Source organism: Passer domesticus, chromosome 7 (assembly GCF_036417665.1).
Source record: "Passer domesticus isolate bPasDom1 chromosome 7, bPasDom1.hap1, whole genome shotgun sequence".
NCBI lineage: Eukaryota > Metazoa > Chordata > Aves > Passeriformes > Passeridae > Passer > Passer domesticus.
This window is the reverse complement of record NC_087480.1, coordinates 38,296,385-38,319,673: the sequence shown is the minus strand read 5'-3', so window position 1 is coordinate 38,319,673 and position 23,289 is coordinate 38,296,385. Positions and strand designations below refer to the sequence as shown.

General features: G+C 44.6%; 2 protein-coding genes and 1 long non-coding RNA gene across 21 annotated transcripts in view; 1 reads left to right on the top strand and 2 right to left on the bottom strand.

The window, feature by feature from the left end:
- The window catches only part of LOC135304891 (uncharacterized), a 42,629-nt gene extending 23,798 nt beyond the window's left edge, over positions 1–18,831 (bottom strand). For 10 of the 16 annotated variants that reach the window (XR_010366129.1, XR_010366128.1, XR_010366127.1 and 7 more), the window contains exons 1-6: positions 18,665–18,831; positions 12,463–12,606; positions 12,017–12,183; positions 11,681–11,911; positions 6,494–10,438; positions 10–133 (exon numbers count right to left, since the gene is read on the bottom strand). This is a non-coding gene — a long non-coding RNA (uncharacterized LOC135304891). Of the gene's footprint in view, positions 1–9; positions 134–4,356; positions 4,460–6,493; positions 10,439–11,680; positions 11,912–12,016; positions 12,184–12,462; positions 12,607–13,781; positions 14,067–18,664 lie in introns of those variants that run through there. The other 6 variants (XR_010366139.1, XR_010366141.1, XR_010366138.1 and 3 more) reach the window with 6 other exon arrangements.
- On the top strand, positions 3,660–22,967 carry PRG4 (proteoglycan 4). The gene is made up of 15 exons (XM_064427777.1): positions 3,660–3,800; positions 4,343–4,441; positions 6,716–6,838; positions 8,851–8,970; positions 12,231–12,317; positions 13,830–14,227; positions 14,312–14,530; positions 14,681–15,369; positions 15,586–17,810; positions 18,682–18,768; positions 19,281–19,420; positions 20,091–20,247; positions 20,802–20,981; positions 21,110–21,235; positions 22,181–22,967. Exons 2-15 carry the CDS (start codon positions 4,345–4,347, stop codon positions 22,282–22,284), a joined length of 4,752 nt encoding a protein of 1,583 aa, XP_064283847.1. The 5' UTR covers positions 3,660–3,800; positions 4,343–4,344; the 3' UTR covers positions 22,285–22,967.
- The window catches only part of TPR (translocated promoter region, nuclear basket protein), a 33,355-nt gene continuing 32,394 nt past the window's right edge, over positions 22,329–23,289 (bottom strand). For all 4 annotated transcript variants that reach the window (XM_064427773.1, XM_064427775.1, XM_064427776.1 and 1 more), the window contains exon 51: positions 22,329–22,537. In XM_064427773.1, the coding sequence (XP_064283843.1) occupies positions 22,482–22,537 (56 nt within the window). In that variant the 3' untranslated portion in view covers positions 22,329–22,481. The remainder of the gene's footprint in view (positions 22,538–23,289) is intronic.

The following is a 23,289-nucleotide window of genomic DNA, read 5'->3' as shown; positions in this document are numbered from 1 at the left end:
TGTACTTACAGCCAAAACTCCAGAGAAGTCCATTACATCCATAGATGTAACCAGCCAGCAAATCTGCTTCTCCTTCTCCTGCTCTTCAAGATGTTCCATAATGTCTGCAGCTACACTGAGTTTAAAGGCTTTTCTGAAATAAAAAGATTTCTGCTACTGATATTGGCAGTACTATAAAAATAACACAGACATGCAGATTCTACCAGTCTTCCACTATCATTATGGGCTCACCTGAGATTTCTGTGAAAACAAGTATAAAATCTAAGTCATATTTACATATGATTCTCCACTTCTTACCTTGAATAAAATTTCTCATCTTTCTCAATAATTGGAAATACAATAAATCTGAATTTACATCAGCTGGATGATGTATGTGAGCATTTTGAGCCTTGGTGCAGCAGAATTCATTGCAGTGCTACTGCTGCTTGTAAACTATGGAAAAGCTAGGGTGTTAATATTCCTTTTTCTTAAAAAAAGTGACAGACTGTAGAAGGCAAGACAAGGAAGCACCTTTGATCAATTATCAGTTGTCCCAGAACTGTAACCCCATGAGTTTCCCACATGGAAGCTTCTACCTCCTCTACACCATCCCCTTCCTTGCCCCCTCAAGACCCCAACCCTAAAAGTCTGTCAGTCCTTCCTGCAAGACCAAAAGTTTTCTGTGATTCTTGATAACTTTTCTTACTAACGTCAGTGAGACCTCCAGCATTCTTATTTAACTTACAATTACATTCCTTCTACGATTCCTTTTATGTGAAATAAGGGTCCACTAATCAGTGAATATTTAACAGGCCAACACTACTCCAAATACCTTTTCCCTTTCCTCTTGCTCAGCTCAGTTTGTATCACTTCTGCTGGGATTGCCCGGCAGCTCTTCCTGAGTCCTGCCGGGGACTCAGAGCACCCAAGGTAACTTAGTGTCCATCCGAAAGTCACAGGATATTTTGAGGATCCTGATGGGTTTACAAAGGGGATCAGTGATGGAATTGAAAAAGCAGTAAGGCTTCTGTCAGACCAGGCTCAGGTCATCCCAACAACTGTTGTCTGGGATTCACTGACTTATATTTTCCATGTGATCCCAGTGGATATGATCACATCCCCAGACCACTATCATAAATGTGACTGACTGATGAGCTTGTGGAAAAGCCAAGGCCTGAAAAGGCACTGCCAGGTCACGGGCACCAGCGTAAGGAATCTGTTCATCCAGAAATAAAAAATAACAGCAATTGTGCTGTGATTGGGATCATTGCAGTACCTAGGCAAAGGAAGAGCATTTCTTTACCTCTTCTTTTTTTCAAAATGCAATCTACTAAGGAAGCTTGAAGTGCAGATAAGATTTTGGATACACATGCCAAGGTTTGATGAAGGGTTTACGTTTGCCTGAAAGCCTTGCCAAATTAAATGACTGGACAGTTGATATTAAGTGAAGCAATAAAAATCAGATAAAAAATAAGGTTCTCTCTTTTTGATTGGAGTGACTAACCACAATATTAGGTCCCATGTGCTTCTTTAGGACAAATTAAAATGCTGGTGAAGACATGTATCCTTATTTACTCATCAGGAATGATGACTAAATGTAATGAGTCTTGTTTCCCTAAAGGCAGCTCAAATCAAAAGGAGAAGATGGAACATTTTGTGCTTTCCCTGTGTTATATCTGTGTTTGGGACAGAGGTCTCCCTCCCCTGCCCATGCAGCTCCCCACTCCTCTCTGGGCCCTTCTCCCTGGCACTCCAACCTGGGTACAGCAGCAGGAGCACACCCTGCCCAGCACGTGTGCCCTGAATGCTTTTCTTGCCATCTATGAGAATCCATAACAATAATTAAAAGCGGGATTCCAAAATCCATGCCTAAAAACAAAGGGAAAACCAGCAAAAGCTGGTCAGGATCAGCCCCCACCTGAGTGTTGTCTGCCCACCCATCTCAATGACACGGTGACACTACAATTTAAAGGTTCTTAAGTGCTCTTCACAGCCTGTTGATCCACTTATGAAATTCTGTTCACTCAAACTTTGCAACTCCATGTGACCTCTAGCAGCCCAAAAGTTCAATTCAGAAGAGAAATTAAAACCACAATCCTACCAAAAGGACATCCACAACACAAGGTAGCAGCCAGTCACAAGTACCCATTTTTCAAGTGCATCTGTACCCAATTGTATGACTCAGTTGAGCCCTGGTATGTTAACAGAAAAATGATAATAATTTTGATCTTCTGGGGCTTTTTTATTGAGTCATACACACACACACACATATATTCACCTCAGGTAGCCAGCCAGTATTTACTGGGACTCACAGCTGCACCAGGAAAAGACAACAAATCTACTCAATGTCATGGATCTCAAAGTAGGGATACATTCATTAATTCAGTCTAAGATGTTTTGCTTGATCAAATTATAAATTAAGTTATAAGTATTTTAGTACTTTTCTAGGAAACTTCTCATCTTGTTGATGCTATTTGGCTACTCTAACAAGTACTTCTTCTCCAGGCTTCAAATAATCATAGACAGGCACCATTCTACCCAAGCCAGGGTTTCTTTATCAAGCTTACAGTCCACTAAAGACAGCCCTGAAACTCTTAATAATAAGACATGTAATATACATTTCTTTTATGTAATATATATTTCTTTTGTATGACCTTGAATAACCTCCATAAAAACTCAGTCTCCCCTTTCCCACAAAGTAAAGTAATAGTTACTCCATTTAATTGAAGTAAATAGTTATTCCATCTGCACACAATGCAGAAAGACTGAATGGAAATCTCTCTATTGTGATAATACAGAAATTAGAAATTCTAGCATAAAATTACTAAAGCTGTTCAGTCAATGAACCAAGTGAGGGAAACATTCAAACACTTGTTTCAACCCACTCCTGTTCTGCATTATTTTCCTTAAGAGACTCATTCTCATTGAAGTGCTTTCCTCAACTGGGATCAATGTGTACTATACCATATTTATTTTTGGGGTTAACAGAACTACTTTGGGACTTAAGTAATATCATAAAGGAGGCGTATTAAAGTTCCCTGGCCTTTAGGATAATTTCTGAATAACAGATCCCTCCTAAAGACCAACAGTCAGGACTGTAAAAGTTTCAGTTAAAACCTTCTTTGTCTCTGAGAGTTACAAATGACCATTTCCACTATCCCAAATCTGGAACCAATGAACTCAAAGACCATTAAAACAATTAAGGCCTCTTTCATTCATTTTTGATGTCTTACATATCATATGTTCAATAACTTTGTGATTTGACTCAATTCTTTGATTTCTAGCCAATGCCTTGGCAGCGTTTCCATTCAGTTCAGGGGAAAGTACAAAATATTCAGTGCAAGTGGTAAATTACTTATGTCTGTATGAATTAGCTCTCAACTTTTTGGAGAAGATACACCATCAGTAGCAGATAAAACTGCATCATTTCAGGCTACTGTCACCTAAGCTCCATTTGACAGGAAAGAAAATACACTCAGCATTTGCTTCTGATGATTTTTTATTGCTCTGCAATACTCTCTAATGCCTTCCAGCTGCATTGAGGACAATTTGTTCATTTCTCTCAGTAATCAAAATGTGTTTTGACTAGTAAGTCCCTATTTAGTTTTTCTGTAATCGTTTTTCTTAATGGGAGTATTTTCCAGATGTTGTGTTAGTCTAGTCATCCGGGCCCTCTTCCAAGCCCTGTGGAAAGTTTGCTGTCATGAGCTGTCATTGGTGGTGTGTTTAACAAGCTGCCTAATTACCTGACCCCAGCACAGCTCCAAAGCAATATATAAGGACTCTGGAACAGCCCTAGGAGCAGACACACTCTCTGCTAGGTAAGTGCTACACCTGTCTCTACCCAGAGCTCTTCTTAAATAGGAGAACAAGGAACTGGGACAGAAAATCCAAAGTTTTCATTTTGAAAGAAGATTTAGTCTAATTTCCATTTGACATATTTCAATGTTAGGTTATGGTTTATAAAATTATGTTGCTGAATAACTAATGTTCTGTCAGTATTTGGTTTTATTATAGACTTTCATTTATCAGTATTATAACTTTAAACATTGTTGGGCTGAAGTGTACCCATGTTAGAAGACGACTGTAGTCTTCATGTAATAGAATTCTGAAAAAATTTATTTCTATTACTTGTTAATAATGAATTTCTATAATCTTACTACAGAATTTAATGGCTAATTGACTAATAATCAAGAAGGAATTTATGAAGTAATTCTAAATCAGAAATTTTTCCTTTCCAAGTTTTATTATTTATTTTACATTTTTATCAAACTAGTCTATTATATATAAAGATATGCACAGCATTTTTTAAATTATGAATTACGTGAATTGCAGATAGTGATGTGAGGTTATTTCTTTTTAGGAATGATGTCGTACCTGAAAGTTATGATCATATGGAACATACTTTGCTTATCCCTGGTGGTCCTTTCACTGTCCTTGATTCCAGAAGTGTCTTCTCAAGGTACTGTAACACACAAAGCTGAAGGGAGGGTGTCTAGGAGCGTGTGCCTGACACACATTAAGAATATTTCAAATGCATCTTTATAAAAATACTATGTTCTAGAAATTTATTCTGATAGGAAGTATAATTCAGTTTTATCATCACTGAATATTTTAATAAATAAATTTTAGAGTAGCATGGTCCTCTTTTTTTGAGGAGTAACATAAAAATATAAATGTAATTCAAAATGCGTATGAATCTATTACTTTTTCTGTAGACACTTTACAGAGCCTCTTGCTCTCCTACTAATGTATTTAGCCCTAGTGATTTGCAGTTTGATTTAGGAAGAATCTAACATGAGAATATCCACAAAGGTTGGCTAGAAATATTTCAATAAGTTAAGGGAAAGAAATGTCTCTACCTTGCTAAGTGCTTTCCCATTAAATGCACCATTATTACTCCACTGAGGCAAATTTTGGGAATTACTTGTCTAATGATACTTCAAGTTCTATAATTGATTCCTTACTAAAGTAACACTGTTATGGTGAAGCAGAACATGCCCTCTAGCAAATCCTGTGCTGTTGCAGTTCTCTAATAGCTCTCAAATTTTCAGGGGGATGACACTAGGTATTACTTGCTGGTAGAAAATGATTTATTACTACTTGATAGCAGAAGGCACAATGTCCTGTATCTGAGAAGTTCCTCAGGGCACACCCCATGCCAAATGTGACCTTACATTGACCCCTTGATAACTGATGCCTTCCCACCAGTTTCAGCAAAAATCAAGACTTTTGCCAACAGCAACCAGAACCATTCAGGCATTTTCCTTACAAGTAACTCCCTAACTTACAAGTCATAAACTTAAAAGAAATTAATGAAGAGGTGCAACTATTAGACTACTACATATTATCCATATAGCTACTGGACTTACTTTCTTTCCATAAAGGAAGAAGGGTTCAACATACTGGGCATATATCCATAAAGGAAGATGTCAATTTTGTCTTTTCAACTGCTGTATTAATAGCCCAGTAACTCAAGTCCATTAATGTCTCCAGTTATTCCTTCATTCCACTTTTCTATTTGTGGCAAAGTGGTAACAAGCATTACAAGTACTGTTTTAAAATCAGTGTATATGTAATAGATATAATATTTGTTATCCCATGCTCTTCCTTCAGACACACACACGAGGAGTGTGTGCTGTTAGAAATTGTCTTTGGTGTTGTGTTGTGTTACATGTTATTTCCTTGTTGTTTCTCAATGTTTCACCTGATTATCTGTTTGGGCTTGCTGATTGTTCAGCTTCTTTGTTTGCATTTAGGGACGCTTCACTTGTGGTCCTGCATGTTTCATTTCCAGAAGAAGCTGTTAGCTGGTTGTGTTAGCAGAGATTTCAAAGAGGAAGGGGAGGGTTGCAGGGTGAATATCTGATTTGGCAGCAGAAGGTAGCAAGGCACTGCCAAGCTGGAATGCTCACAGGTTAAAGCAAGACACCTCCCGATGTCTTGTTTTACCACCTGTTATCTGCACCATTTCTTGTTATCCAGCATTTCCCAGCAGTCTGGCAGTAAAGCCATTGTGGGGATGAACTTTTTGTTAGTGTGCTAGTACATAATCTTCTAATTAACAAAATGTACTTCATAGGAGTTACAGGGCTAGACCCCAAGTGTTCTTAACCTGAGAGCTGATATCAAATTCTTTCCTGGCATCAGGGAAAAAATATAGTGTAGGGAGTAGGCAGATTGGAAACTTCCAATAAAAATGGTTTCAGGGACCTGTATTTATTATGACAGCTTTCTCCAGTTTGCAAGCTCACCTGGTTAGATGGGTTATTAGGAACAGCATTACCAACAGTAAAAATCAAATACCTAGGGGGTCAGTCAGGTATGGGTGTGCAGATGCACACCTATTATCATACAGAGGGTGAATCAAACTGGAGAGTAAATCAGCAAAGCTGATATACTGTCTAAGGGGCTAGTTTGGAAGCCTGTGGTCATACTACAGAACCAATACTCAAGGATTCGTTAGTTTTCAGAAGAAAAGTGTTAAATTATCTCAGTGGAAGACCCCTCTAACCTGAATACATGATGCTGGTGGTCCTCAGAATGCCTCAGAGCAAACCTCTGCTCCCCACACCTTCAGGAGGGGTCACACCAGGCCCTCAGCTTCTTCAGTACTGAGTGAGGAAACCACATTCTATAGGAAAAAAAGAGAGAAACTTTAGTCCTTTTCCATCCAGCATTACCTTAAGGACCGTTGTGGTTGGTCACTGCTTACACCAGTGTTGTGTGATTTTAGATGTATCGAGCTGTACAGGGAGATGTGGGGCAGGGTATTCTAGAGAGCATGACTGCCAGTGTGATTTTAACTGTCACCACTACATGGAGTGCTGCCCTGACTTCAGGAAAGTCTGCATAGTGGGTAAGTTCCCAAACACAGCCAGTTCCTCTCCTCAAATTCCACTCCCAGTCCCCTACCACACCAGTGTCTCCTCTCTGAATGCTTAAGTGTCTGTTGGTTTGCTGTGTCCTTGTTCCCGCTCATACATGTATTGTTGCTCCCCTCAAATATTCAGGATAACCTCTTGTGATCCAAAGAAAATTGTGTATCCACAGGTTATTGCCAAGCAAAGAATTTTGCTTTTTACAAAAGCAGAACTAAGCAAGATCAGCAAAAACTGTTTGTTTTCTACTCCTTAGTGCATTTGTACTGTATGCGTCTGTCTCTTATACAAAGAAAACAATTGTTAAAAGCCAATTTAGGGTTTTGCAGAAAGAAATTCTGACAAATTCCAACTCAAATTTAAGAAGTGTGGATGCTGTGGGGTCTAATTCAAAGCCAGGGTGTCCTTCCATGGACAGAAATTTACTCTGGATCAGAACCATGTCCAGAGTCTGCTGGAAAAGGTGTTTGGATGAGTATTAATTTATGCCTGCACAATGTAAATAAAAACAGATTATTGCTTTACTGAGCATTAAAAGCATTTTCATAGCAATCACCAGTGTCAGAAATGCCAGTGATTTGGGTAACAGTAGTTTGTTACACTACACTGTGGTTCCAGTAGAATTACAGGAGTAACAAATACTTCTCAGAACCAGCAACACCACTGAGTGTTGTTCAAAATGCAGACCTAGCATTCCCTAAAATTCCAGTTCTGCTGCCCTGACAAACACTGGGGACACTTTGCCCTTCAGTCTTCCCTATCCTCATTCAGCTTTGTGGGAGGACATCAGCATTTCTCACAGCTGAAGATGCAAAGTGAGGCATTTTAATTATGGAAATTATTTATTCATTGCGGGTCAGATTCTAAAGGTATTCTGGCTTCTGCACAACATTTAACCAAAAGTTTAAGGCTAGAGAAGTCTTCCCTTTTCTACTCTAAATCAGTGAGTCCAGGCAAGCACAGTAGGTGCCATCCTGAAAGGATGCAGGCAGTCTGCTTAAGGACTGCTGCCCAGTGAGTGTGGAATCAACACTGACTAAATGACAGAAATGCCAGACATTATTTCTGAATAAATTTTACCCTAAGATAATAAAAATAATTCTCACCTGTGCATGTGGGATGGATCCACTGGCATCAACATTGATTCCACAACTGCGCTAATCCAAAGATGTTCAGAATCTGCCTATACAGCAATTCTAATTTTTCTTGATAGTGATTTAACTGTAAAACATGATTTTATGCCTTGTGTGCCACAGAGACAATGATTTTAATAGAAACTTACGTAGAGAAAGTGCTTTTTCTGAAGTCTAATAGCTGTGTACACTCTAACACAACATGGTTAGAAATTTGATATCGAATAGCAGTTTGGTCAGTGAAGTTTCAGAAGTTAACCAAACATGAAATATTAAAATCATATCAAAACATGTATATAGTCCTTTAGTACTAATAATTAAAGAACTGTATTAAACAGTTCCAAACTGGTCTCTTGGGGTAACTTGGCTAACCTGCTCACACTAGGTTGCAGTGTTTGCCTGGACACACCAGGTCACAAACCACTCGGTTGTGACCTAATTAGGTGAATTATTTTTCAGAAATGCTTTGGTAGATACATCATTCTTGTTGTAAAGGGATACCCTGGTGAACACCTTCCTGCAAACCCAGCCCAGAATTGAAATATCACTGTTGAGATCACCGCTCTGTGGTTGGGGAAGCAGAAGCCTCCTACGGTGGGACCTGGCTAAAGTGAACGCGGCGGTCAGGTTTTATTGCACTCTCAATCCAGTGGTCACTGCCATGGCACAGTGCCCTTCACGGCACTGCCTGATCCAAACCCCACATTACAGACAAATCCTGGATCAGACCAGGATAAGAGCCTGATTTTATGGAGCTGCTCTTGGCCCCAGCTCGAGCCAATGACTTCACTGTAGAGAGGTCCCAGCGTTGCACACGAGCTGGCCCAAAGCCTGACGGTGCTGCTCTGCCTCCACAGCCGCCTCCTGCCAGGGACGCTGCTTCGAAGCCTTCGAGAGGGGCAGGGAGTGCGACTGCGACGCCGACTGCGAGCGGTACGGAAAATGCTGCCCAGACTACGTCAAGCACTGTAAAGAGGGTAAGACATTTCTCTGTCTTTTTCTCAAAGAAATATTTAAGCAGAGGTGCTTTACCGTAAACAAAACTCTGTGGGCTTTGGTAACAACTGAAAAACGGAAAACAGAACAAAACAAAACAGAACAAAAATAACAAAACCTAATTTCACAAACAAATTGGCCAATTTCTCAAGCATGAACATTTTATGGAAACATACAGGTAGATATCCTGGAAGCCATCACTAAGATGTGAGTTCTGAGGTTAAAGTTGTATTTTACATTAGGCTCTTTTGCCATTAGCCACGCTCTGTCAGAGCCCTTACTCAGAATACTGTGTGTAAAGATAAGGTCTACACATCAGTAACAGAATTCAATGAGAGAAGCTGGGGAATCAGAACAGATTTGTTTGGAAAAGACCTTTTGAGATCATTATATCCAACCATCCCCCCCAGCACTGCCAAGGCCACCACTAAAACATGTCCCAAGTGCCACATTCACACAGCTTTTAAATCCCTCAAGAGATGGGGATTCCACCCCTGCCCTGGGCAGCCTGGGAACCCAAACCTCCCCTGGTGCTCCTAGGGGTCATTTCCTCTTGTCCTATCCCATGTTCTTGGGAGCAAAACCTGACCCCCCCCCGGCTGTCCCCTCCTGTCAGGAGTTGTGCAGAGCCACAAGGTCCCCCTGACCCTCCTTTTCTCCAGGCTGAGCCCCTTTCCAGCTCCCTCAGCCCCTCCTGGTGCTCCAGACCCTTCCCCAGCTCCGTTCCCTTCCCTGGACACGCTCCAGCCCCTCAAGGTCTCTCTGGCCAGAGGGCCCAGAGCTGGGCACAGCACTCGAGGTGCCTCAGCAGGGCCAGCACAGGGCACAGCCACTGTCCTGGGCCGGTGCCCACACCAGGGCTGGCACAGCCCAGGGGCCATTGGCCCCCTGCCCACCTGGGCACATCTGGCTCACATTTAGCCACTGTCTCCAGCACCTCCAGGGCCTTTTCCACTAGGCAGATCAATAAATAAATTGCAATAAAAAGGTGAGTTCATCTTCTAAAAACAACTCCCTTAAAATCCCCACCCATCCAAAAGTGGGGAATGGCTACTCTGTGCCTTGGGATAACACTACCTGGACCTACAGACCACTTGCTTGGGGCCACCACAGTCACTGGCAGCATATTAGAGATGCACATCCTACATTCTCTCCCCATCCAAATCCAATATGGGAAGAGTAGCCCGACACAGAAACCCATCCTGTGGGGCAGGTTGGAGGAACTGGATGCCATGTGTTCACAGTATAGGAAGAAAAAATTTAAGAAAACACGTATTTTACCTTTAGGCTGCAAGTTCAGTCCAGGGCAGAATCAAACTGACCTGCAGTCACTTCTTTTGTTCTGTCCTTTTCTGCAGAGCCTGGTGGGGTTTCAGCTGAGCACAAAGGCACAGATCTGGAGGTGCAGTCCCGCCCTCATGTAGCTTTAAGAACACCAGCAAATGAACTCTAAAAAACAGTTTCATCATGTCCTTAAACTTTCTGGTACCTACAGACTTAAACTAATTTCTTCAACACACTTGACAAGTGTGGCTTGGCTTTGGATCACTGCATCCACAGAGCAGCCTACCTCCAAGGCAGCCAATTCCCAAAGCTTGCAGTATGACACACAACATAAGTCACAATTATAATTTGGTTCTCTTCACCCAAGTGGTCCCCAGGTGCTGGAATGGTGGCTTGGCTTTGCCACACAATTGCACAGTAATTTAGGCTAAAATAGAGTCTGTATCCAGCACTTTTCACTGAATGTCTAGAGAAGTGTCTTGGAAGCATATTGAGGTGAATTTGCTGCTTATGAGGCTGCTTAGTGTTTCCCTCTTTCTGCTGAGTTTATCACACCCAAACGCTCACAAAACACTGTTAAACCATTTCATTTCTTCAGTTAAAATGTAATGAAGAATTAACCAACCGTTCCTAATCTTAGAGAGTTTCTTCTGTATTGTACTAAACTTTGCTATCAATTTTGGTCAGAAAAAGATCCAGCAGAAATCCCCCAAACCACTGTACTCAGTATTTTACTACTTATACTATGTGTGAATAACTAAAATCTGTTAAACCTCTTGGAATAAATTTGCTGTTTTAGCATCCTCTGAACATTTTCTTCTGTACAGTAAAGCCAAGTGTACAATGAATATCCAGAGCTCACTGTTATCTTCCCTGTCCTCCAGAAGCTCTTTATTCCCTGAATACATGTACACACATAAGCAAAACGTTCCCCTCCCCAACAACTGGCTTTCAAAGGAGTCATTCAGCTTCAACTACAATTTCTCTCTCTTCCTCAATAAAGGTTTCAGGATATAGTGCAATACCCAACCTTTCTTGTTTTGAGCACTAGCTCACTGTGAAAGTAAATATTTTGACACCATGGTTATCCCTTGGAGACAAAAATCCCATTCCTTTGTAAAAAGCTGATTACACACACCTCTAGCAGTTACCAGCTCCCTTGGATCAAAATAATTTGGCCAGTTCCCTGAACTCAATCACATTTCCTTCACAATTAACAAGTTCCTTCTACAAGGCTATGCAAGTAGCTAATTTCCAATTGTACAATTTGGCCAACAATTAATTACAAAATATTATCTGGCTCTTACTGGATGCAACTGAATTTCCATTCACTCTTCAGAGCTGAAAAATCTGAACACAACCACCCACTTCTGCAAAAACTCAGCCTACTATGAGTTAGCTTAATACCTATGTTGTTTCCTTGGTCCATGCCTGCTTTGTAGCTCCTGTCTCCTTCAAGGAAACCATTTATTTCAAAATGTCTCCCCAAAACAATCACTTGTGTAGAATTATCACATCTGAAGAGCTGCAAGGGGATTATCAAAGCAAATTCTTGGCTAATGTGACAGCTCTCCTTTTCCACTAGAGTTATCTGTAGAGTTAGTTATCTGTAGTGCAAGTCAAGTAGTAAAAAGTCATCTGTAGTGAAAAAAAAAAAAAAGACAAATTTTCAGAACATAGAACTCTGCTCAGAATTCATTTCTTTTCCCACCTCAAAATTGCCATTAGCTAATAATGCCTCACCTCAAACTTCTGGGAAAAATATTGCTCCCATCTGTGACTAAACACTTCAGGATCAAAAGGGTATTTGTGCTGTTTTTCACACAAATATTTGTGTAAAGAATCCCATAAATGAAAAGAAACAGTTTTAAATGGAAGTTGGTCACTCTTATACAGTTGACACCAAGCACCTATAAAGATAAAATAACCTGTTAATGGGAGCACTTCTCTCTTTCAGCACACACAGAAAAGCCAACCCCAGAGACTCCTCCAGACAACAAATCTAAAAGGTCCTCCACAGATGAGGAAGAGTCACCCGAGGAAGGTAGGCAAACATATGGATGCACCAGGATGGGTGTTACCTGAAGGAAAATGAAAGACCATTTTCCTACTCTAGAAATAGAAAGCTGATCCTAGACATTACCAGACAGTTAGCAAGCTTGGAAGCACTTGGTTTATAAACTGATTACCTCACCGAGCCCTCAGGACTTTGGAGAGTTCACTCAGCACAGATGGTGCAGAGAGGTGATGTCTCCTGTGTCTCTATTGGATTGTCACACACATCCTCCAAAAACAGGGTACAGACCATTGTCAGTCTTGGATGGCATCCGTGGCTGGAACAGGAAGGGTGGGACAGTGATGAACTGGCAGCACAGGAAAATATCCAAGCAGGTTCCTTTAGCTTCAATCAAGCCAGGCCTTACGCTGCTTCAGAGAACACATTTATTTATTTATTCTGACTGGAAAATATGCTGCTTTCCTGTGTTCTTTGGTACTGTGTTACAACATTTGAAGTGATAACTCAGGAGACCAGGTTGAACTTGAAGCACAATTGAAAAGGCACTACAAGTCAGTCAATATTTTAATCCTCTCCCCCTTCTTCTTTTTGTTTTAGATTTGGAATACTTATTTTCTGCTGTTCCAATCTCCTATTACAAAAAACCAACCAAACCAAAAACCAACACCCCCCCCCCCCCAAAAAAAAAAACAACCCACAAAACCAAAAAACAAACAAACCCTAAAAACCATATAGTGGGTTAAATTAAATGAAATTAAATAAATTCAAACAACCATTAACAGGATCCCAGCTAGCTTATGGTATTTCAGATACATGGGATGGGAGTGAAACCTATTCTGCAATATTCTGCTCATACAAACACACAACATTTGTGAAAGCAGAACTAATCTGCAAAATCTCAGAGAGAGAACACTTAGGGAGAGATTGAAATGCAGAAGCATTTACTCTTCCTCTTGCTGAATAACAATTTGACTCATATCAATGTAACTATAAATACAAGTAAAGAGAGCCTTAAATCCATACATCACAGTGAGGAAAACAACCCAAGGAACAAAGATACAGCAGGAGATGCAATCAGGGCCCTGTGTTCAGGAATTATTTTCATCCTGCTTCCCTACCTCACTCTGCCAATTCCAGGTTGTTGGTGCAGACTAAGTTATAATGTAGGGAAGTGGAATAAATAAAAATAACAGACTGAGAAGTGTTCTGTTAGAAGGATTATTTTTAAAGTGGCTTCCTTTCCATGAAAGCAGCAGGAAACCCTAGGCAGCTGTACCTACAGGCACCAAACTAAACCCAGAACCTGAGGCAGCGCCAGATTGGCCAAAAGGGATCACCTAAAACTGAGCTGAGCTGCTGCAAAGTTCCGTACACACAAAAGAAACTCCCATTTCACCTGGTCCAGGTTAGTCTGGCCATTAAAAAAGGACTTGCTATTCCAAAGGAAGCACCAACAGCTAATGGGTGTAATACATGACACAAAATACCTACCCGCATGGCAATTCAAGCAGCTGAACCAAATTTGTATTCGTTCTGTAGATCCTGAAATCCAAGTGACCACTCCTGCTCCAACCACAGAACCTGCAGAGACAACCCCTGAGGCCACAGAGGAGCCAGCCACCGAAGCCGACCCTCCCACTCCGGGTACAGAAGATGTGACCCCTGATGCCACAGAGGAGCCACTGACTGACATGGACCCAACTGACCTGCCCCCAACACAGGACCCAACCCCCGACGCCACCGAGGCAGCAGCAACAGATAGCGAGCCCCCCACCAGCCCCACGCCTGAAGAGACAACCCCCGAGGAGCCGACAACACCAGCACCAGAGGAGACAACCCCAGAGGAGCCGACAACACCAGCACCAGAGGAGACAACCCCAGAGGAGCCGACAACACCAGCACCAGAGGAGACGACCCCAGAGGAGCCGACAACACCAGCACCAGAGGAGCCGACAACACCAGCACCAGAGGAGCCGACAACACCAGCACCAGAGGAGCCGACAACACCAGCACCAGAGGAGCCGACCCCAGAGGAGCCGACAACACCCGCACCAGAGGAGACAACCCCCGAGGAGCCGACAACACCCGCACCAGAGGAGACAACCCCAGAGGAGCCGACAACACCAGCACCAGAGGAGACGACCCCAGAGGAGCCGACAACACCAGCACCAGAGGAGACGACACCAGAGGAGCCGACAACACCAGCACCAGAGGAGCCGACAACACCAGCACCAGAGGAGGCGACAACACCAGCACCAGAGGAGGCGACAACACCAGCACCAGAGGAGCCGACAACACCAGCACCAGAGGAGCCGACCCCAGAGGAGCCGACAACACCCGCACCAGAGGAGACAACCCCCGAGGAGCCGACAACACCCGCACCAGAGGAGACAACTCCCGAGGAGCCGACTACACCCGCACCAGAGGAGACGACCCCCGAGGAGCCGACAACACCCGCACCAGAGGAGACGACCCCAGAGGAGCCGACAACACCAGCACCAGAGGAGCCGACAACACCAGCACCAGAGGAGACAACCCCAGAGGAGCCGACAAAACCCACACCAGAGGAGACAACCCCCGAGGAGCCGACAACACCAGCACCAGAAGAGACAACCCCCGAGGAGCCGACAACACCAGCACCAGAGGAGACAACCCCCGAGGAGCCGACAACACCCGCACCAGAGGAGACAACCCCCGAGGAGCCGACAACACCCGCACCAGAGGAAACAACTCCCGAGGAGCCGACAACACCAGCACCAGAGGAGACAACCCCAGAGGAGCCGACAACACCAGCACCAGAGGAGCCGACAACACCAGCACCAGAGGAGCCGACAACACCAGCACCAGAGGAGCCGACAACACCAGCACCAGAGGAGCCGACAACACCAGCACCAGAGGAGCCGACCCCAGAGGAGCCGACAACACCAGCACCAGAGGAGCCGACAACACCAGCACCAGAGGAGACAACCCCAGAGGAGCCGACAACACCAGCACCAGAGGAGACAACCCCCGAGGAGCCGACAACACCAGCACCAGAGGAGACAACCCCCGAGGAGCCGACAACACCAGCACCAGAGGAGACAACTCCCGAGGAGCCGACTACACCCGCACCAGAGGAGACAACCCCAGAGGAGCCGACAACACCAGCACCAGAGGAGCCGACAACACCAGCACCAGAGGAGCCGACAACACCAGCACCAGAGGAGCCGACAACACCAGCACCAGAGGAGCCGACCCCAGAGGAGCCGACAACACCCGCACCAGAGGAGCCGACAACACCCGCACCAGAGGAGCCGACAACACCCGCACCAGAGGAGACAACCCCAGAGGAGCCGACAACACCCGCACCAGAGGAGACAACCCCCGAGGAGCCGACAACACCAGCACCAGAGGAGACAACCCCCGAGGAGCCGACAACACCAGCACCAGAGGAGACAACCCCCGAGGAGCCGACAACACCAGCACCAGAGGAGCCGACAACACCAGCACCAGAGGAGCCGACTACACCAGCACCAGAGGAGCCGACTACACCAGCACCAGAGGAGCCGACTACACCAGCACCAGAGGAGCCGACTACACCAGCACCAGAGGAGCCGACTACACCAGCACCAGAGGAGACAACCCCAGAGGAGCCGACTACACCAGCACCAGAGGAGACAACCCCCGAGGAGCCGACTACACCAGCACCAGAGGAGACAACCCCCGAGGAGCCGACTACACCAGCACCAGAGGAGACAACCCCAGAGGAGCCGACAACTCCTAAACCAGAGGAGCCAGCCACCCCTAAACCAGAGGAGACAACCCCAGAGGAGCCGACAACACCAGCACCAGAGGAGGCAACCCCAGAGGAGCCGACAACTCCTAAACCAGAGGAGACAACCCCAGAGGAGCCGACAACTCCTAAACCAGAGGAGACAACCCCCGAGGAGCCGACAACTCCTAAACCAGAGGAGACAACCCCCGAGGAGCCGACAACTCCTAAACCAGAGGAGACAACCCCAGAGGAGCCGACAACTCCTAAACCAGAGGAGACAACCCCAGAGGAGCCGACAACACCAGCACCAGAGGAGACGACTCCAGAGGAGCCGACAACACCAGCACCAGAGGAGACGACTCCAGAGGAGCCGACAACTCCTAAACCAGAGGAGACAACCCCCGAGGAGCCGACAACTCCTAAACCAGAGGAGACAACCCCAGAGGAGCCGACAACTCCTAAACCAGAGGAGACAACAACTCCTAAACCAGAGGAGACAACCCCCGAGGAGCCGACAACACCCGCACCAGAGGAGACAACCCCAGAGGAGCCGACAACTCCTAAACCAGAGGAGACAACCCCAGAGGAGCCGACAACTCCTAAACCAGAGGAGACAACCCCAGAGGAGCCGACAACTCCTAAACCAGAGGAGACAACCCCAGAGGAGCCAACAACGACCAAACCCAAAGAGCCAACCCCAGAGGAGACAACCGCCTTGGCAGACTCTCCCACCACCTCCAAACTTGAAAAAACAACCCCAGAGGAGCCAACAACCAAGGCAGACTCTCCTGCCACCACCCCCAAATCTGAAGAAACAACCCCAGAAGAAACTACAACCAAGGCAGACTCTCCCACCACCCCTAAAGCAGAGGATGCTGACTCTCCGACCATCCCAGCAGCTCCTGAGGCCAGTAAAGCCACGGCTTCTCCGGGAAGTGCTGAACCCACAACTGTTGGGATGGACTCCCCCACAGCTGGGGCAGAGACAATGCTTTCAGATACCACAATTGAGAACAAGGAGACAACAACACCAAAGAAAGATAGAACTACTCTGCTTAAAGACATTTTCACAGCTGCAACTGGGAAAGATACAGTTACTGTAGCTATGGTGACAACAGCTAAACCAGGTGATTCTCCTAAAGGTATGGATGACCTTCCAAACACAGCTCCTATGGCCAAAGAACCTGTCACTGCAGCAGCTGAATCAGAAACAACTTCTACAGACACCAAGACTGCTACAACAGCAGCCACAGCTCCCTTGCCCGATCCCACTGTGCTGGTAACAACCATCAAAGAAGATTCAACTCCTCAGCCTGCTGAGGCTGTAACACCAAATGAAAAAGAGACAACTACAGACGCTGAGCAGGCAGGGCCAGCAGCAGACAAAGAGAGCCCAGGTGCTGCTTGTGTTATTGTGGAGATGACAACAGCTGGTAAAAAAGAAGTAACAACCATTAAAGAAATGGGCACCACACCTGAAAAAGAAATGGAAGGTGTCACTGAAAAGGCCCCTGGTACTGCCAAAGAAGAGGTAACTACAGTTACCAAAGAAACCACAACAAGGGATAAAAAGGACACAATAGAAGAAATGTATCTTGTGTTTAATGGGACATCCAAGCCAACAATACATTTCCAGGAGGTCACTGAGACGACAGAAGAGCCACACCCAACTGAACCTGAAACTCTGCCAGCAAAAGAAGAACCTGAGATAAACAAGCCTTTAATACAAGTTGGGGACCTGCCAATGATCCCTGGAGAAACACAAGGTAAGTGCATTCCAGCAGGTATGAAAGCATCAGCAGCTAATTTAATTAACCTGGAGTTAATTAAATCCTCCAGGTAGTTTAGAACACAATCTAAATTAATTGGTTTCAGTAATTAGTCCTACTGAAAATTGTTTGCTATAAGTTTCTCCTCATCCTGTTTGCTATCATAGAAGATACAAACAGACAACAAGTCAAGGAAAAAAATGACAAATTTCAAAATCCCCTGAAAAAAATTGCTAGAAGTCAGGCTGCATATCCATCCTCCCACATGGTACCTAACCTGGTGTTTTGTAGCCACCTTCTAAAAATATAATATAAAAGAGACAGGAAGTCTCTTGCCTTGCTTTCTGCCACAGCCTTTTTCATGCCCTTTCTTTATTTTAATTGGACATAGTCTGCAGGTTCTTGGGCAATTTTTGAATCAGATACTGAAAGATATTTTGGGGGGAAAAATTAGGGCTTTAGATGCAAAATACTTGAATTTCAATTTAAAAGAGATTCATCGTTCCTTTGTATTTAACTGCATAAAAATGTTTAACTGAAAGGAAGCATAAATGCTTATTTTAGTTATTTTTTTTTAAGACATAACAAAAGGGAAGAGAAGCTGCTAAACCAGCTTAAAGGAACAATAAAGTCCTAGAGCATGTAGAATACGAGGTGTTTGTAGGTGTTTTCCTGAATTACAGGCACTTAGGTGGCAATAAGCAAAGAAACCCACACCTGGTCACTCGGCACTGCTGCACCAGAGCCGAACTTCCCGAGAACACGTCCCCGATGAGGAATTAATCCCTGGCCCATCAGCGGGACCGAGGGGACAGCTAAGGCTGTTCCTGTGGATCCTTAAACAAACCCACCTGGCTGTGTTTTGCAGAGAAGAACGACGAGAAGGACCTGTGCAGCGGCAAGCCAGCGGACGGCATGGTGGCCCTGCCCAATGGCACCCTGGCCGTCTTCCGAGGTGAGACTGCTGCGAACATCCTCCACCTGCCCCGGCATGGCCCCGTTCCTCCTTCTCCTTCACCGGCATCGACTCCGGCCCCAGCCCCGGCCCTCCTTCACCTGCTCCGGCTCCGGCCCCGGCCCTCCTTCACCTGCTCCGGCTCCGGCCCCGGCCCCGGCCCTCCTTCACCTTCTCCTTCACCTGCTCCGGCTCCGGCCCCGGCCCTCCTCCTTCCTCCGTACAGCGCCGGAGCTCCTCCCTCACCTGCCCCAGCCTCCTCCTTCTCCCTCATCTTTCCCGAACCCAATCCTTCATCTTCACGTCCTCCTCCTTCACCTGCCTCGTCGCTCTTCCTCCTCTTTTGCCTCCCTCACTCGCCCCGGTGCCCCTCACCCCTCATGAAACTCTCCCGAGCCCAGAGTCCGAGTCCCCAGATCCCTCATGGGGCCGGCTCAGCCTCGTCCCCCGGGGCAGGACGGAGCTGTCCCCTCGCTGTCCCCGGCGCCCCTCACGCCTGTCCCCCCCTCCAGGTCACTATTACTGGCTGCTGAACGGCCGGACCCCTCCGACCACCAACCCCCGCCGGATCACCGACGGCTGGGGCATCCCCTCGCCCATCGACTCCGTCTTCTCCAGGTGCAACTGCGATGGGAAAACCTTCTTCATCAAGGTGGGAGCGGTCCCGGCCGGCAGGGTGGGGCGAGGCTGATGAGGAGCAGCTGGGGAGGCTCAGCCGGGGAAAAAGGAGCCTCAGGGGGGACCTTATGGCTCTGCACAGCTCCCTGACAGGAGGGGACAGCCGGGGGGAGTCGGGCTCTGCCCCCAGGGATCAGCAACGGGATGAGAGGGAATGGCCTTAGGTTGCACCAGGGGAGGTTCAGATTGGGTACTGGGGAAAAAGATTGCCTAAACTTATTCCTAGTGTGTTTCCCAACTTGAAATAAAATGCTAATGAAATGCACATGTCTCGTTAAAGCTGTCATGCAGTTACTTCCCAATAAATCACTCAGTCCTGGAATTCAAGCTACTTGTTATATCTATGAAAATTTAAGGGATTTAGAAAGGAAACCCCTTTGTTCAGTAGCCCCTCTTAAAAATTAGCTTCTAAGATCCTCCAACCCTACTCAAAGGTTAAAAGGCTGCAGGAGGTACTTAATAAAGTTGTAGTAGTCTTATCCCATTTGTATGGATGTAGGAGTGATTCCAGTCAGATTTACAATGTAGCTACCAAAGTGCTAGTGCTGATTTATGGATTATTCTTCATGTTTGTTTTGCAGTTCAATTACCAGAAATTAATTTCCTCTAAAGCTCTTTTTTTTTTCTCCTCCTTAAATGCTCAGGGTCCCCTGTACTGGCGCTTCACTAATGGTGTTATGGATAATGGCTATCCCAAACCTCTCGCAACTGGATTTGCAGGGTTAAGTGGGAGAATAGTAGCAACCCTCCCTGTGGCAAGATACAACAACAGACCAGAATCTGTTTATTTCATCAAAAGAGGTATGTCTTGTATTCCTGAAGTTCAGGGAACATCAAAAGGTGCTTGAATTGCCTTAGTCAGGAATTCACTGTTTCTCTTGACTCAAGACCGATCATTTCTTTCAAACACAAATTATGCCAGTGTTCCAGGTGCTCAAAAATAGCCTGAAGCTTTTAAAAATTTGTTCTAGAACTTGGAGGTATTTCAGTGCATTTTAAACCAGATCTGTAAGGGTGAGAATCCAGGAATCTAGCACTGTAGTAGCTGAATGTTGAAATAAGTTTTATCTGGTGGTAAAGCTATTATAATCTTAAGTTAATTAGGGAAGGAAAAGCTTCAATCTTGCTAGTTCATAACTATGTGTGGAAATTTGCATCTCTATTTCTGATTTCCTATTTTAAAGTATTTTCCTTATTTTACATGAACGCTGTACTGCCACCACAAGAATGTTGTTATTGATTCCCTGTGTGTGATAGGAATATAATGACATTTTCATACCTAATCAACCTGGTCGTTGGGTGTTTTTTTGGGGAGGTATTTATTTTTTCAAACTAACAAAACAAACGTGTTTTAGATGGGAACATGCAGCAGTATGTGTACAGACAAGAACCAGCCAAGAAGTGTCAAAGAAGAGCCCGGGTCACCATCAGATACCCAGCCTTTGTCCCCAGAGTTGTCATCCGGCGGCGCTTCCAGCGTGCTGTGCGAATGCCGACTGTCATCCGCACCGTCAGGATCAACTCCCACCCCTCTGGTAAGTGGCACTGAGGCTCTCTTACACAGATGCTTTCACCTCTGACACAACATTGTGTTTGGAAGGTTTCAATGGCTGTAGGGGACACAGTGCCACAGCTCCTCATGGAGGGTTCCTTTTGTTTGCAGGAGTTCTGCGCAAGGAAATCCAAATGACAACGTACTGGAGAGGGCTCCCCAAAGTTGTCCACTCGACTCTCTCCGTGCCCAACCAGAACAAGCCCGATGGCTACGACTACTATGCCTTCTCTTACAGTAAGTAACATCACTACAGACCTCAAAAGATATGGGGGTGGGGAAGAAAGATGCTCCTGTTGTCATTTGTGGTCCTACTTTCAGCACTACTACAAAGTCCTGAGAATTAAAATGTTGCCCATAATTAAGAGATGTTTCTATTAAAAATCAGTTACAGGACAACATGCAGCAATGAAATACAGAGATTCAAAGCAGCCAGTTGGGGAACGCATTGCCAGTGAGTTCAGCCTTGTAAAGGGACAAACATTAAATGAAGGATCATGTTAATGATAGACTGAAGTCTTTGGATCACAACACAGCAAGTTTTTAAATGGCTTCTATGGCTTCTATGGAACTATGTTTCTGACAAAACACAAAAAGGAGAGAGATGAACCATTTGACTTAGCTCAAAAAAATTATTTGTGATCCTAAATTAGGTAGACTCATTCCCCCAGTCAGGATCCCATATAAGCATTCCTCATTTTCCAAAAACTAAATAGCTCTAAGAACAAGCCACACCTAAATACAGGCTATTAAAGGCCCTGTCAGTAAGATCCAATTCCTCACCTTGGAGGAATCAGCCTCACAGGCTCATTCACACTCAGGGACTATGGACTTCCCACTTCTGTAGTGAGTGCAGGATTGTTGTGGATGTAATTAGTTTGATTTCCAAATTGTTAAGACTATTTCTGTGTTCTAGAAACACAAGAACATTCTTCCCTGCTCCTGCTCTTGGGACAAATTTAATTATTAGCAATGCCATAAAACTTATTGCAAGGACACCTGAAAAATAAATCTGAGGGCAGAAATTTATTGTTGGAGCCTCTCAGCTCCCTGTATGCACATGGAACACTAAATTTGTTATCCAGGCCTAAGTGACATTAAAATGAAGGCTTGAATTTGTGAATTCTTCCCATGAATGAAATGCAGTCTCTGGAATTTAATTGTGCCCTCTCTTCCTTTCAGATCGGTACTACAGTTTGGATATTGGCAAAAGAATAGCACGACCTGTTACTGCTCTCACAGGAAAGACTGTAACCAAAGACTGGTACAACTGTCCCAGCAAGTGAGGCACAGCAGAGGAGTTTAAATCAAGATGCCATTTGGATGTCAATGTTTTTTCTAATTTTATTAATAAAAGACATTGAAATATGTGCACACAACTCTAAGTATTAAAATGCTGCTTCAAGCTCTGGCTTCATTACACTAAGCAACCACAGGCAAACTGGCATTTTGTATACACAGCTGGAAGTCCTTTACATTTCATTTAACTAATGTTTCCTCTGTTCAGGCCTCCTCTGCCTCCCATGGCATGAGTTACACCTGTGCAGGGAAAGAAAACAAGTGCATTAGTATAAACCCTTCTCATCAACCATTGCACAGGTGATACTTCATCTTTCCATAAGCATTGTCAGGGCAGTGGAGTGGTTCCCTTCTGATACAGTTCAAGTTCCCCCTCTGGCCCCTAAGCCTGGTGACACATGCACATGTCACCTGTGTCATGCAAAAGGCTGGGGGTGACTTGTGATCCTGAGCCAAACCAATGAGCAGAGAATTCTTAGCACATCTGAAATAAGTTAGTCCCTCTTTTTGGTATTTAAAAAATGGTGACAGATGGAAGAAAATCTATCCTAATCCCACCTCCTTATTTTTCCCCTTAATACCAGCTAATCTATATTTCAATGCTAATATTGAGTCTTCTACAATGTTAAAATAGTGCAAAACAGAACAAAATCCATCAAAGGCTTTTTTTTTTTTAAATACAGAAGTTGCAAAAATAATTTCGTGCCATGGTTTAACTCTTTTACACTGAAAAACCTGTAATACTTCCAATAAAGCTTTTTTCAATGAGTATACATTGATATAACTGGAATCCTTAATGTACCAAATGGAAATGCTAAAACCAGAAGTTTCTAAACTGCTGTCCTAATACACTTCTGAAACCTTACTTTAAAACTTTGAAGATCTAATGCCCTTTTACATTCTCTCTACTGATAAGAGCCAGGTGCTATGGCAGAAGGAAGTTTGCCTGTCCAAAACCTGCTCAGCCTAACACACTAAACCCAAACCAGAGC